General features: G+C 42.1%; 1 protein-coding gene across 2 annotated transcripts in view; it reads right to left on the bottom strand.

Annotated features, from left to right (window-relative positions):
- LOC147034088 (hepatitis A virus cellular receptor 2 homolog) overlaps positions 1–17,212 on the bottom strand; it is a 244,515-nt gene that overhangs the window by 39,083 nt on the left and 188,220 nt on the right. For both annotated transcript variants that reach the window (XM_085876251.1, XM_085876261.1), the window contains exon 2: positions 3,825–4,235. In XM_085876251.1, coding sequence (XP_085732377.1) covers positions 3,825–4,235 — 411 coding nt within the window. The remainder of the gene's footprint in view (positions 1–3,824; positions 4,236–17,212) is intronic.

The following is a 17,212-nucleotide window of genomic DNA, read 5'->3' on the forward strand; positions in this document are numbered from 1 at the left end:
GAAAAATATTTGAATTTTTGTTTTTGCATTTCTACATGTTTTAAGTGATTTCCAACCAAAAAAAAAAATTTGTTAGAGAAAAAAACAAAATTTTGCAACTTTTTGTCAAAAAAATTTCGATTTTATTTGAAAAATATTTGAATTTTTTTTTCATTTCTACATGTTTTAAGTGATTTCCAACCCCCCAAAAAAATTAGTTAGAGAAAAAAAAACTTAGAATTTTTTTTTGGCATTTCTACATGCATGTCGATCTAGTTTAGTTTATTCAATCGTGGTTCAGTAAAGTCTGATCCGTTTTGACCTACAATGAATAGGATATCAGGTTCACTGAAGTGACCCAGCAGTATTGGCGGCAGAGGTTTTGCACTCTACCGAGTGCTCCCCCTCTAGTTAATAGTGTGACCAATCTTTGGTACATCACGGGTGCTGAAGGTTGTGGTCAAGTTTATTGAAAGTGTGTTCGTAGTTTCGGAGAAGAAAGCAAGTACATATTTTGGGGGGCAAACCCCCATGACACCCCCTCAGAGACCGACTTTTTAAATGCCATGAACAATCATTGGTACATCATGGATGATGAAGGTGGTGGTCAAGTTTCATCAGAATTGTGTGTAGTTTCTGAGAAGAAAGCAAGTACGTCTTTTGGGGGCAACCCCACCGTACACCTCCTTCGACTCCAATTTTTTTGTGGTGTGAACAATCTTTGGTACATCACAGGTGATGAAGGTTGTGGTCAAGTAACATGGGAATTGTGTGTGTAGTTTTGGAGAAGAAAACAAATGTTATTTTGGGTGGCAAATTCTCATCGTCCTCCTTGGATGTCGATTTTTTTAAATGGCACGAACAAATTTTGGTACATCACGGGTGGTGAAGGTTGTGGTAAAAATTCATTGGGATTGTGTGTAGTTTCAGCGAAAAAGCAAACACATATTTTGGGGGAAACCCCCCCCCCCCACCCCTCCCTCCTTAAACCTCCTTCGACCCCGATTTTTCTCATGTCATGAACAAGATTTGGTACATCATGGGTGATGAAGGTTCTGGTCAAGTAACATGGGAATTGTGGGTGTAGTTTCAGAGATGAAAGTAAATACTCATTTTGGGGGAAAACTCCTGTAGAATCCCTTCAGACCCGTTTATATAATACCCTTTATATAATATTGTAATGCTGGTAATACCCAGTATTAATGGTAATACCCTTTATATAATATGTTTGGAGCGAGTTGATTTGTTTTCATAATTGTCATTGTTTCCCACCCTCAATAACCCCTCCCTCAAACAGGGGTCAGTGGTTAAACCACTTGCACTATTCCACGTGTGAAGACTAAAATACGTTGATTCCACACCCTCATGATGGGGAGGGGTGGTGGTTGGGGAGGGGGTGGTGGTTGGGGAGGGGGTGGTGGTTGGGGAGGGGTTGTTGGAGGGTGGTTGTTGTGGATAGTGGTTGTTGGGGGGGTTCTTGCAGGAGGGGTGGTTGCAAGAGGTGGTGGTTGTTGGTGGGGGGGGGTGATTATTTAATACCCATAATTTCTGCCACTTATACCTACCCCAAGCACGAATGGAATTTGTTGAAGCCATTTTGTATTCCATCAAGAGACACAGATCTACACAAAGAGAATTACCTTATGTTAGTTTGATAGAAAATCCAAAATGAGAATGAGATTCAAAGATTATTTGAGAACCAACATGAACACCATGTTCGATAATCCTGAAATATTTATTACAATTAACTCGGTTTATCCCGGGATGAAAGCAAATACCCATTTTGGGGTACATTTACATACATGGTTTTCGGGTACATACATGCACTCCTCCAACTAATCTGATCGTCTTCTTTACTAATCAGGGAATAACTTATCATTCATGGTTAGTTGGACTTGATTTGGAATTGGGGACAAACTCATCTGCTCAAGCAAACACTTAGTCAATTATCCCTCAAGGAATTAAATTTGTATCTGAGTTTCCTGAATCAAATAAATTCCAATATATATATATATATATATATATATATATATATATATATATATATATATATATATATATATATATATATTTGGGTTCAAGTTAAATGATATTATTGTACCAAAAGTGGAGATTATTGTATTCATCTTGTATAATATTGTTACGAATTTGGAATTCGATTGCACACAACATACAGGTTCCTTTAGTCAGCTATGTCGATAAGTGCTTGTTCCCTAGATCGCTCACCTTCCATTGTTTAAATGTTCAGAAATCGATTAGATGCGCTGCGGATCGATTTAATAGTTAGGGAACGAACAATGGAGACATCCCTCCCCCTCTTCTGCGAAGAGGAAGAAGAACCCTGCCGTCCCATGACTCATGATGTCAACAACTCCCTCCCACCCGTGGCTGAGCGGGGGATGGAGCACGAGGGCATGAGTCATGAGTCACGCCGGAGCGGGGGAAGGGCGGGAGAAGGATAAGAGGAGATCTTTTCTTTTGCTCGTGGGCAGAGTTGGAGAAGGGAGTTGAGAGTAGCCGTTCAGCAGACCTTCGGGTCATGTTTGGCTTGGGTTAGGGTTGAGGCCTTCAGAAGCTTTTTGCTTCGGCTGGCTCGGTGAGCTTGCGCTGAGGCCTGGCTCGGGAGGAGGCTTTTTGGTGGTTTTTTGCTTTGATGGTTCCGTGAGCTTCGGCTTCTGCTTGGCTCGGGAGAGCTTTTTGCTTCGAGCTGCTTTGCTTGGAAGGAAGTTAAGCCGGTCGTTCGGCTCGAGCTGCGAGTGGTGGCTTCTTCTTATTGGTTCGTGGAGCTCTTTGTTCTCCATTTTGGTTCCGGGCTTGGTGCGACTCATCGACCTCTTCGTGGAGGTGGTTCCTCGGGGAAGCGACGCATCGACGGGAGAGATCGGCGCCTCGTCTCACCAGCATGTGTTGAGAAGCGCGGGAGGATTCGTGGGAGCTTGGGAAGGATTGCAGCTCATGGCGATTGGATCCAGCTCGCTCTCGCTGGAGCCCGGGTCCGAACAACTTGAAGACCACACGAGGTGGAGAGGTTCGAGATAGGCTCTGGGTTTCAGCTCACCTGTCCTCTGAGCTGGAGCTCGTTATTAAAGGCCTCTGCCACCATTTCGTGTGTGTGTGTGTGTGTGTGCGTGTGTGTGTGTGTGTGTGTGTGTGTGTGTGTGTGTGTGTGTGTGTGTCCCCGTGTCCCCGTGGGCCCGTCTAATAAGTAGGAACTGCTGTAAAGTGCAAGTGACAGTACATAATAAGTAGACGGTTGTAGTTATTTTGTCGTGCTTTTGTTGCTTGTATAATTGCATGCGTGTTTTGCCTTGTTTAATTGCATACGTGCTTTATTATAATAAATGTCATTGTGTGAATGTAAACCTGTTCGTTGCGTCCATTCCCTCATTGAACTGCCCCATCTTGCACTCGGAATATCGTTGGTTTTTAAATAGCCGGTAAAGTGATCGGGTCCAACGGGACTGCGCGATAATACCCCGCTCGGTTATCCCAAAAGGAAGCGAGCTGCTTAAGCGGCTCGTTTCCAAGCGGTCCCGTTGAGGTACAATCTCTAGGTAACCTACCCACGCGAATAATTAGGTAAATCGAAGATTTGGCGATCGGACCCTGTAGCGCGGGTCGAGTGCGGACAAGGTTGTGGTGTGGTTAAAAACACACCCGTGGCTGGTTTCCGGCGTTGATCCGGAAAGCTGTGACTGGATTGTCCATTCGGTGGGCGAAGCGGCCGCTATTGGTTAAACGTGGTCCCTCGCACGCCGGCGGGCGGGAATCTACAACAATATTTATAAAATAATAATCAACATTTAAACAATTATAAAACTTTTTGATTGTTGATGTAAACTCACCTCCAACCACGAGCCTGGTTCCTGGGTAACTTGTGAAACCATCATTCTTCTTCTCCTCGGTATTGTACCAAAACTGACAGTAATAGGTTCCATTGTCATTGAGGTTCAGGTTCCGGATCTTCAAACTCACTTTCCCTGAACTTACATCACCCACAATATCGAGCTGTTTGTGATGTTTGATGGTTCCGGTGTTTGTGATGGAACCATCCTTCGATTTATTTATGAACGGCCATCCGTGGAAATAATCCTTTTTCCAGCTCATTTTAGTAATCTCTGTATCTCTTTGTGTGAAAGTGAAGTTACAGGGTAAAGTGGCTTCACCACCCACTGTGCCCAGAACCTCTCCTAAAACACACAAGTTGTACGGTGATGAAATTGTACATTTATTTTCCGTATCTTGAGCAAAAATACCTGTGAATGAGAGAAGAACATGAATGGGGAAGGAAACGGATAAAGAAGGAAGAATTTCAATGGTTTCTGTTTTTCAAACACCTTCATCACGAAGTTATATTTCGTTTACAAACAATGTGTTTCTCAAATGTTGTAACTACCAAAGTGTCTATAACCACATCTACCGGATCTACTGATGTGTTCACGTTCAGAATTATTCCCTCCTTCATGTGGGGTCATGGGGGGGGTCAGGGGGGGGGTGTTTTTCACCCAAATCTTTCACAATCCCACGAGTGGGGGGCGAATGTTTACTGGAGCTGATTTGGGGAGAAATCTTCAGGTTGTTGAGTGTGTGCTGGAGATAACTCTTGTTGAATGTGCTGGTGATGACTCTGTTTGAGTGTGCTGGTGATAACTCTTGTTGAGTGTGCTGGTGAAAACTGTTGTTGAGTGTGCTGGTGATGAGTGTGGTGGTGATAACTCTTGTTGAGTGTGCTGGAGATAACTCTTGTTGAATGTGCTGTTGATGACTCTCTTTGAGTGTGTTGGTAATAAGTTGATAACTCTCTTACTCTTCAAATAAACTGTGGGATCTTCAACATCCACCAACTGAAGATATCAGAGAGGACACCCTGCTCGCTATCGAGGGATGATGAACTAGTTGATGCACGACTGGGTTTTTAATGTGAAGCCTTTTAGGACTTCCATCGACAAAATGAACAAACTGTTTTAAACTAAATTTTCACATTGAGATAACAAGGTAAAGAGCAAACAGAGATTGCAGACCCTCACCAGAACTTGTTTTGTGTGGTGTATTTTATGTGGCATTTGCATACTGGAGTGTTACGTAATTAAGACACATTTATAACCGTTAGCAGTGATGACCGGGTACCAAGACGTCCCGCTGTCTTGATTGGACCCCCGCAACCCCGCTTTGATTGGACACTTGACCCTGATCCATGACGTTTATTATTACCCTCACCAAAGGAGATTGTAATTGCATTTGGATCCGTTTGTTATTTGGCAAAAAAATTTTTTGACAAATATGTTGATCGCCTCCGTTTGTTTGTGTGTTTGTTTGTTGGGTGGTCGCTAGAGTACCCTTATTGTCGGGTTTTCCGTCTGTGTGTGTGTGTGTGTGTGTGTGTGTGTGTGTGTGTGTGTGTGTGTGTGTGTGTGTGTGTGTGTGTGTGTGTGTGTGTCTGCAATGCGAGGCTCCACAGCACAAACCAGTAAACCGATTTGGATGAAACTTGGTGAACAGGTGCCATATGCGCTGGGAATGTGCGCGTTTGAGTTTCGTTGCTGAGCAACCACCCGTTGCTATGCAGCGGCCGAAAAACTGCGTTTGAAGAACACAAACGGTATTCAATACTTGTCCTACAGTTTTGAATGTGGAGAAACGAGACTTCGGAATTAGACACTTCGAGATATTTAGAAAATTTTACTCGAGCCGATTTTTGATGGAGGTTTTATTTTTCAAATGGTAGTCCTTCAAAAATCGGGTGTCTATTTACCGTCATTTTTTTTGTTTGTTTGTTTGGATGTAATGGACAGCTCTGGAGGCCAGAGGAGTCAACCGATTTTGATGAAACTTGACAGGTAGGTTCATACCAGGATCTAGTTCAATGCTTTTGAGCACCGTTGCTATGAACACCACTGATAGGCAACGGGACTTTGAAATTTTAGAAAAATCCGAAAAAATGAATTTTTTCGAAAATCAAAAATGGGCTTCCAGGCTTTTATGCGCACTCTAATCAACCTCTGTCAAAAATTTTCAGCCCGATCGGTCAAAAACTGTATGACTAGTATGCAATTATGTCACGACCATGCATGTCGCCTACCGGCTTGTTTGTGTGTTTGTGTGTTTGTCTGTCCGCTCGCCTCCAGCCCAAACCGCTCAACTGATTCTACTGAAATTTTCGGAGATTAATGTCACCGACCCTGCGACGGTCCCACATTGAAGTTTCGTAAGATTCGGTTGACTGAAAAGGTATACATAGGCCAATAGGCCAATTTGAGCCAAGTTTTCTAAAACCCTCAAATTTCATCCGATTGACTTGAAATTTAACAAGAACTTGCATATCAGGTCATTTAATTCAGCCACCTATTACTTTTGATGTTGTCATAGTTCAAAAGGACAACATAGGCCAGAAGGTCAACCCAAAATAGGCCAAATTTTTAATTGTTTCTAAAATCCTCAATTTTCATCTGATTGACATGAAATTTGAAGAATCTTTGCAAATGAGGTCACTGAAATCAACCACCTATTAATTTTGAGGTAAAGTTAGGCCAAAAGATCAACATAGGCCAAGTTTCTAAAATCCTCAATTTTAATCCAATTAACTTGAAATTTGAAGAGCATTTGAATATCAGGTTGCTAAATTGAAACACCAACTAATTTTAAGGTAAACATAGGCCAAAAGGTCAACATAGGCCATTTTGGGCCAAATTTTCAAAAATCCTCAATTTTCATCTGATTGACTTTAAATTTGAAGAGCATTTTCATGACAGGTCGCTGAATTCAAACACTTATTAATTTTGAAGTAAACATAGGCCAAGAGGTAAAAAGGCCAATGTGGGCCACATTTTCTAAATCCTCAATTTTCATCTGATTGAGTTGAAATTAGGAAAGGATTTACATTTCAGGACACTGAATTCAACCACCTATTATTTATGTGGTCACCACAGGTGAAAAGGTCAACATAGACTAAAAGGTCAACATCGGCCGATTTTCTAAAATCCGCAATTTTTAACCAATTAACTTCAAATTTGAAGAGCATTTGTATATCAGGTCATTGAACTCAACCACCCATTAATTTTGAGGGTAAACATAGACCAAAAGGTCAGCATAGGCCAAATTTCTAAAATCCTCAATTTTAATCCAATTAATTTGAAATTTGAAAAGCATTTTCATGTCAGGTCGCTGAATTCAGCCACCAATTAATTTTAAGGTTGAAAGGTCAACACAGGCCTAATTTCTAAAATTGAGAGATAGGGCCAAAAACTAAATATATCACTATATCTCAAAAAGTTGTGGATGAGTTGAATAGATGACAAGAACAAGCGGATTGGATTTTGGTTCAGATCCGGCCCATCAGTGGGATACAAAACGTGAACTGTTCCACCTGGCAGAGGTATGCACTCTACCGAGTGCTGTTCTACTTTGTGGTTTTTTGCCAAGTTGCCACTCTATGAGTGATTTTCATTTGTCTGTTTGTTTGGCCGTACAGAACTTTTGTGTTTTTCTCCACAACCACTTATCGGAATGAGACAATTTTCACCACAGTTGCGACTTCTTACGTATAATTTTTTTTTCGTAATTACGACGTCATAGGTCACATGGTTTGACAGCCTTGCTGGAAAAACGGAAATTGAATTGAACCTCTATCTCTGAAATCACACCAAGAAAAAATTTGAAAGTTGGCACACAGCAAGTACTCCTCATGGGGAATAAGTGCGATGTTTTGATGATGTCATAGGTGCTGTTTTGATGATGATCATAGATGATGTCAATGGTGGCAGGATTTGCACTCCGGCCACCGTAAAACGCTTCATTCCGCAAAACGCAAAAACGCAAAAAAATCTGAAAACCCACTCCGTGGGAGTACCTCCTGTGCAGCTTCCCTTCGCAGGGCAGCTCACCGGATGACGGGATTGGGGCAAAGCCTTCGGGACCCCCAATCTTTGATAGGAAGGAAACCACAGGGTATCATCCCTGGGTCAGATTGCGGGAGAGTGTGTCGGAGTGGTGCTGAGGTGTCATCCACCAGACGGCGGTCTCCTTGGGTTAACCTGAGGCGGTCCCTTCGGTTGGGTGCCTGGAATGTCCTATCCCTAAGAGAGGATGATCACCTGTCTCTGTTACCATCTGAGCTCAAGCGTTTGGACATCGGGATTGCAGCTCTCTCTGAGGTTCGGAGACCGGATTGTGGCGAGATAATGGTGGGTGGTTACACCTACTATTGGTCTGGTCGCTCTGATGGTTACCATACCCAAGGAGTTGCTCCAGCTGTGTCCAATAAGCTGACCCCAATGATAATCGAGGTAACACCGGTCAACGAGCGTATTATGAGATTAAGGATTCGCCACTCCTTAGGTGTCATTTCCCTGGTCTCTATTTATGCTCCGACTGAGGCGAGTGATCTTACCGTGAAGGATGCATTCTACGCCACACTGGAGTCTGTGGTTGATCAGTGCCCCAGACGAGATACACTTCTAGTCTTGGGGGATTTCAATGCATCGACTGGAACTGATAGGGATGGTTATGAGGTGTGTGTTGGTCCCCATGGGTCAGGAACTATGAACCAGAATAGCACTAAGTTCCTTGACTTTGCAAGAAGTCATGGACTTAGGGTGGCTGGTTCATGGTTTCAGCGCCCACAAGCTCATCGCTGGACTTGGTATTCCAACGCTGGCGGTGTGGCAAAGGAGATTGACCATGTCCTCAGTGACGGTCGTTGGAGGATGATCCAGAACTGCAGGGTCTACCGGAGTGCTCAGTTCCTCAATACTGACCACAGGCTTGTTGTAGCAACTCTAAAGCTGCACCTTAAATCCTGGAGAATGATACCATCCCAGCCGTGGCTGGATGTTGCCAAGCTCAGGGATGAGAGAGTAGCTGAGGAGTTTGCGAACAGGCTGAGTGGACACTTGGGGGGTCTGGGTGCTTTGGGGGGTCCTGAAGAGTTGTGGGGCACCTTCAAGACCACCGTCCTTGATGTTGCCGGTGGATGCCTTGGAGTTCACCGCAGGGCAAAGAAGAATTTTGTCTCTCAAGGGACACTGGATACCATTGACCAGAGTCGCAGGGCCAGGCTGAATGGCAGAGCTGAGCTGTTCAGGTAGCTGAGGCATAAAACTGTACGTGCACTGAGGGTGGACAAGGAGGCCTATGTGCGAGGAATCTGTGAGGGGTAGAGCATCACCTGTGGACAGGTGATTCTCGTCCCGCTTACAGGGGAATTCGAGCATTACGTTCATCCAAGCCCATCCCTCGGAGCACTGCAGTTCGAGCAGAGAGTGGTAGGCTCTTGACAGAGGAGTCTGAAGTGAAGGCCCGCTGGGCCGGTTACTTTGAGCGGTTGTACCAGGCTGATCCCCCAGCTGTCGAGTTGGACGTCAAGGGTGTTACAATCCCTGTTGCTGACCCTCGAATCAACTGTGGTCAACCATCGCTTGTGGAAACACGGGCTGCGGTGAACCAGTTGAAACGGGGCAAAGCTCCAGGGATCTGTGGCATCCATGCTGAACTTCTCAAGGCTGGGGGAAATGCTGCACTCGTGTCGTTGCATGCAGTTTTGTGCTCTGCCTGGAACACAGGCATCATCCCAACTGATTGGAAGAGGGGCCTTGTTGTCCCTCTCTGGAAAGGGAAGGGTGATCGCCAAGACTGCAACAACTACCGAGGGGTGACGCTGCTCTCAGTGCCGGGCAAGGTCTTTGCTCAGATAATTCTTGATAGGGTTCGCCACCATCTGCTTGAGCACCAGCGTCCAGAGCAGTCAGGCTTTACACCAAAGTGGTCAACGATTGACCGCATCCTTGCACTTCGTGTCCTCACCGAACGCAGACGAGAGTTTTGGCAGGGGCTGCTTGCAGCCTATGTTGATCTCTGTAAAGCGTTCGATTCAGTGAATCAGGATGTCCTCTGGAGGATTCTTGGTCTTCGTGGGGTGCCACCGAAACTGATCGATCTGATGTCTGAACTCTACTTTGGTACTGAGAGTGCTGTGAAGTGTGGTGGTACCATCTCTGACTTATTTCCAGTTGTTACTGGAGTTCGTCAGGGATGTGTACTTGCCCCCACACTTTTCAGCACTTGTATGGACTGGATTTTTGGGAGGATGTCAGAGAGATCAAGTTGCGGTGCATCGTTTGGCAATGTGAAGATCTCGGACCTTGATTTTGCAGATGATGCAGTCATCTTTGCGGAGACTTTAGACATCCTCTTGGGGGCCCTCGAGGTGCTGAATGAGGAGTCGGAGCCGTTGGGATTACGGATTTCTTGGGTCAAAACTAAGATCCAGGCTTTCGGTGACATCTTGGATGCTGCTGTCCTGTCTGTGTCTGTTTGTGGTGAGGATGCTGAGGTCGTGGATAGATTCACTTACCTTGGCAGTGATATTCATGTCTCCGCAGGTTGTGAGCCGGAGGTCAATAGACGTCTGGGTCGGGCCTGGGGAGTCATGGATTCACTGGATCATGGGGTGTGGCGCTGCCGGTACCTGTGCGGGAGGACGAAAGTCCGAGTCTTCAGGTCCTTGGTACTTCCAGTCTTGCTCTATGGGTGCGAGACTTGGACTTTGACCAAGGATCTGGGACGGAGACTTAATTCCTTTGGCACCAGGTCTCTTCGAAGAATCCTTGGCTATCGCTGGTCGGATTTTGTGTCCAACGAGCGGTTGCTGAGAGAGACTCGGATGAGATTTGTTACCTGCATAGTCCGTGAGCGTCACCTGCGGCTGTTTGGACATGTGGCTCGTTTTCCTGACGCTGATCCTGCTCACCAGATTCTCTCAGCGAGGGAGTCTCATGAGTGGAGGAGGCCAGTGGGCCGACCACGTGCCTCATGGTTGCAGCAGGTTGACCATCATCTCAAGGAGATGGGGATGGGCCTGGCATCTGCCTGGGGGATGGCCAGACGGAGGCCCCTGGAGTACCGGCGGAAAGTGGACGCAGCGACGCGCTGTTCTGGCACATGCTCCCATACCTGACCTTCGTTATGACTTCATAACTGCATATGTGGAATGCTGCATCTGATCAGTATGAAATTTTTGAGGTAATCAAGGGATAAAATAGTCCAAAGAAAAAAAAAATGATGACGTCATTGGTCACGTCATTCGGCAGCTTTATTGTTTAAAAAAAAACCTTCAACAACATTGACAACTAGGCTGAGGACAACAATGCGATTCTTCGGTAGTTATTTCAGTCCAGTAGGTAGCCTTTCCTTTTGTACAATTGGAAGTTTGTGGTGACTGAAATTCTGTAAGACTGAATCCTTGGACGAGATTTGGGTGAAAAGTTTATGTAAAAGCAAAGGAAGATGGGAGCCACCATGCCTGTACACTTCCCCTGGAATGCGTCAGAATCAGAAGCCTTACCCACCTTTAGTTGTTTCATAATGTTGCGGATTTTCTCGAGCGTTGGCACTACCATGAGGAGTGTGTTCAGTTACCAAGTTTATATTTTCTTATTGTTTTGTATACATAGACGAGGTTCATGGAAGAGATAAAAGTTTCTTCTGTAGCGTTCCTCTTGTACAGATCAACATGGAGAATTTGGACAATTTGTATCCTGTACACATCAACAAAGGAAATTTATACAAATATTACACAGTACACATCGACATAGAGAATTTATACAATTAGTACCTGGTACACATCTTCATTGAGAAATTATACAATTAGTACATGGTGCACATCTACACAGAGAATTTATATAATTAGTACATGGTCTGCATCTACATAGAGAATTTATACAATTGGTACAGAGTACACATCTACATTGAAGATTTATACAATTATTTCACAGTACACATCGACATAGATAATTTATACAATGAGTACATCGTACAAATCTACAGAGAGAAATTATAGAATTAGTACATGGCACACATCAACATCGAGAATTTATACATTTAGTACATGGTACATATCTACATTGAAAAATTGTACAATTAGTACACAGTACACATCTTTATAGAGAAATTGTACAATCAGTATATGATAAACATCTTCAGAGATAAATTATCCAATTAGTTTATGGTACACATCTACATGGAGAATTTATACAGTTAATACACGGTACACATCTACATGGAGAATTTATACTAAATTTATACTATTACTACACAGTACATATCTATATCGAAAAATTGTACAATTAGTTTACGGTACACATCTACATTGAGAATTTATACGAAATTTATTATATTACTACGCAGTACATATCTACATTGAAAAATTGTACAATTAGTACACAGCACACATCTTTATAGAGAAATTTTACAATCAGTATATGGTGTACATCTTCAGAGATAAATTATCCAATGAGTTTATGGTACACATCTACATGGAGAATTTATACAGTTAGTACACAGTACACATCTCCATAGAGAATTTACACAATGACTACATGGTACACATCTACATGGAGAATTTATACAATTAGTATACGGTACACATCTACAAAGACAATTTATACAATTAGTACACAGTACACATCTCCATAGAGAATTTATACAATGACTACATGGTACACATCTACACAGAGAATTTATACAATTCGTACATGGTACACATCTACATGGAGAATTTATACAATTAGTTTACGGTACACATCGACAAAGAGAATTTATACATTTAGTACACAGTACACATCTCCATAGAGAATTTATACAATGACTACATGGTACACATCTACACAGAGAATTTATACAATTCGTACATGGTACACATCTACATGGAGAATTTATACAATTAGTTTACGGTACACATCGATAAAGAGAATTTATACAATTAGTACACAGTACACATCTCCATAGAGAATTTATACAATGACTACATGGTACACATCTACACAGAGAATTTATACAATTCGTACATGGTACACATCTACATGGAGAATTTATACAATTAGTTTACGGTACACATCGACAAAGAGAATTTATACAATTAGTACACAGTACACATCTCCATAGAGAATTTATACAATGACTACATGGTACACATCGACACAGAGAATTTATACAATTCGTACATGGTACACATCTACATGGAGAATTTATACAATTACTTTACGGCACACATCTACAAAGATAATTTATACAATTAGTACACAGTACACATCTCCACAGAGAATTTTTACAAAGACTACATGGTACACATCTACACAGAGAATTTATACAATTAGTACACAGTACACATCTCCATAGAGAATTTATACAATGACTACATGGTACACATCTGCACAGAGAATTTATACAATTCGTACATGGTACACATCTACATGGAGAAATTATACAATTAGTATACCGTACACATCTACAAAGAGAATTTATACAATTAGTATACGGTACACATCTACCTGGAGAATTTATACAATTAGTATACGGTACACATCTCCATAGAGAATTTATACAATGACTACATGGTACACATCTGCACAAAGAATTTATACAATTCGTACATGGTACACATCTACATGGAGAAATTATACAATTAGTATACAGTACACATCTACAAAGAGAATTTATACAATTAGTATACGGTGCACATCTACCTGGAGAATTTATACAATTAGTTTACCGTAAACATCTACAAAGAGAATTTATACAATTAGTACACAGTACACATCTCCATAGAGAATTTTTACAATGACTACATGGTACACATCTCCATAGAGAATTTATACAATGACTACATGGTACACATCTGCACAGAGAATTTATACAATTCGTACATGGTACACATCTACATGGAGAAATTATACAATTAGTATACAGTACACATCTACAAAGAGAATTTATACAATTAGTATACGGTGCACATCTACCTGGAGAATTTATACAATTAGTATACCGTAAACATCTACAAAGAGAATTTATACAATTAGTACACAGTACACATCTCCATAGAGAATTTTTACAATGACTACATGGTACACATCTCCATAGAGAATTTATACAATGACTACATGGTACACATCTGCACAGAGAATTTATACAATTCGTACATGGTACACATCTACATGGAGAAATTATACAATTAGTATACGGTACACATCTACAAAGATAATTTATACGATTAGTACACAGTACACATCTCCATAGAGAATTTACACAATGACTACATGGTACACATCAACATGGAGAATTTATACAATTTGTACATGGTACACATCTACATAGAGAAATTATACAATTAGTACATGGTCAACATCTACATAGAGAAATTATACAATGAGTACATGGTCAACATCTACATAGAGAAATTGTACAATTTGTATATGGTACACATCTGCATGGAGAATTTATACAATTAGTACACGGTACACATCTACCTAGAGAATTTGTATAATTTGTACATGGAATACATGTTATTTTTCTGTGTCAATCAATATGTTTGCAACAACTTAACCTTTCAATCCGTCACAAACTGAGGAGTCAACCAATGTGTGTCATTTCCATTGTATTTGAATGTTACTCAAGGAAAACTAGAAAATCGGACAGTGTAAGGAAGAGGAAATATGTAACACTCTTTGGTTCTCATCCTGCAACTCCACTCATGCTTGTTATAAGTTCGATCCACAGTGTTGTGGTTACAGTAGATAGAGAAGGTTTCATCTCTGATTCAACCTTTGTATTTACCTGCTTGTGTTCCCATCTGAATGTGTGTCATCTCTCCCTCCCCTGCCTTCCTCCTCTCTCTCTCCCTTCCATCCTTCTCCACTCCCTCCTTTCACCCTCCTCTATCCTTCCCCTCCCTCCTCTCTCCCACTTTCTCCACCCAAATTTCTCCACGAAACCATCAGTCCTTAACAGTTCCCTTAACCAAGGGTGAGCGGTGGAGGTAGGAGCAGAGAAGAAAGAGAGAGAGAGAGGGATAGGATCTGGGTGGGAGTGAGAGGGATCTGAGATGGAAATGGAGATGGAGGGAAGGAGAGACAGAGAGAGAGACAGAGACAGAGACAGAGACAGGAGAGAGAGGAGAGGAAATACAGATGGTAGTGAGAGAGAGAGAGAGAGAGAGAGAGAGAGAGAGAGAGAGAGAGAGAGAGAGAGAGAGAGAGAGAGAGAGAGAGAGAGAGAGAGAGAGAGAGAGAGAGAGAGAGGGTGAGAGAGAGAGAGAGAGGGGAGAGAGAGAGGGGGAGATGAGGGGAGAGAGAGAGAAAGAGAGAAAGAGAGAAAGAGAGAAGAGAAAGAGAAAGAGAAAGAGAAAGAGAAAGAGAAAGAGAAAGAGAAAGAGAAAGAGAAAGAGAAAGAGAAAGAGAAAGAGAAAGAGAAAGAGAAAGAGAAAGAGAAAGAGAAAGAGAAAGAGAAAGAGAAAGAGAAAGAGAAAGAGAAAGAGAGAGAGAGAGAGAGAGAGAGAGAGAGAGAGAGAGAGAGAGAGAGAGAGAGAGAGAGAGAGAGAGAGAGAGAGAGAGAGAGAGAGAGAGAGAGAGACAGAGAGATAGAGAGAGAGAGAGAGATATTTGACTTTTGAAGTCCTTTTATTATCACAAAATACAAAAAAAAAAAATTGTTACATTAACCATTGGTACATAAAAGCAATGATACAAAGGAAGCTACAGAAAATTATTAATATGCAATTTAACAAATAGGAAAGAAAAGGAGGAGGGGGGGGGGGAGAGAGAAGAAAAGAAAATAAAGAAAGATGAGAACGTTAACTTTGTACATGAATCAAAAGCACACTACAAAAGTATTATAAGTTGGTTCTCACGAACCTCAAAAATTACTTTGTGACACCAAGTATTGATGAACTCATCAAGCCTTTTATCATCTTGAGAGAAAGAAAATTCAAGTTTTATTCTCGCTCACACGAGAGCATTAAAGAAAAAACATTATAAGGCATTGCCTGATGGGTTTTCCATTAAATTTTTCTCTCCTTGAGAAATATATTGCCAGTTTGGCAGTTTCTAGGAAAATCTAAAAAGGATATTTGCCTTATTAGGCTTGGCATTTAAACCAAAAATAAAGGAACACAAAGAAAACACAACCTTCATTTTGTGTGACACAAAATTTAACCAATTAAATAAAGGAATCAATCTCACACGATTAATAAAAACATGGAAAACATCTTCCAAACATATACAAAATGGGCAACACGTAGATATAGGAGAAAATTTTTGAATTAGCCTCTTGGAAGGGACTATCCAGTGGATCAACCTCCATTGGAGATCACCTGACATTTTGCTTATGAGCTTGTTATACATAGAGTCCCACACAGGTTCAGAGGGGGATCCGGCAGGCATCAGTCTCTTCCACCGTGTTACTCCGTTTAAAGGTGTATCCCCTCGCAGTTGTTTGATACAAGACTTGTAAAGTTCTTTGCTGCTCGTCTTTTAAAAGGGTTTTAATCCCATTCTAATGGGGGGTAAGTTGTTTGGAATAAACTGTATACATAATTTGGGAAAACCCCACTCATTAAACAGTGCATCATGTTCCTGGGTCCAAACTAATCTCAGTCGGAACCCTATGCGTGTGACTTCTCTCAAGACTTTTCCGATCACTCTTTTGGAGTGAGTTCCTGTTAGGTCGGCTATTTCCTGTGCAGATTTCCACCTAGAACCCGAAACATGCTGGAGGTGAAGTACTTTTGAGATTCCAGCTGATAAATAATGTTAGCAGAAGTCCCAACTTCTAGGAATACTGGGAAAGAGAAGATTAAAGAACAAAGGTTCTTGAGCGAATATCTTCGTTACATTGGTGCCCTGCTGGTGGCACACTGAAAGGCTCTGCCAGGCGTTCAAGACTCTGATGAAAATCAGAGAGAGAAGATGTGTGAAAACACTGAAGCAGGACCAGAAAGCATTCACGGCCATATCTGAGCCCTCCCGCTTGCTGCAGAATGTGAGAAGCCAGGAGATGGTTTGGTAATTGCTCTTCAGATAGCAATTTTTTCATTGAGCATTGCCGAAAGGCCATTGTCCGGCTCCTGATGTCAAACATCCCCTGGCCTCCTTCGACCAATGGACGGCAAATCATGGTTGGTCATAACCAGTGATGGCCTCCCCAGAAGAAGTCCAACAGTTGCTTTTGTACTCCAGTTAACAAGCCTTCCAGTGGTTGCAGGCAAATGAACCTTTGCCATAAAAAGGAGGAAACTAAATTGTTAATGAGCAGGACCCGACCTCTTTACGAAAGGTGGGACAGAGCTCTCTTCCACCAACTTAATATTTTTTTCCACCCGTTCAGGAACACCATCCCAGTTTTTCTAGCTATATTGTGGAGATCCCAGAAAACCCCCAAGATATTTGACACCTTCATACACCCATTT

The sequence above is a fragment of the Eptatretus burgeri genome, chromosome 1 (assembly GCF_056783735.1).
Source record: "Eptatretus burgeri isolate ZD-2024b chromosome 1, Ebu_testis_v1, whole genome shotgun sequence".
Classification (NCBI taxonomy): domain Eukaryota; kingdom Metazoa; phylum Chordata; class Myxini; order Myxiniformes; family Myxinidae; genus Eptatretus; species Eptatretus burgeri.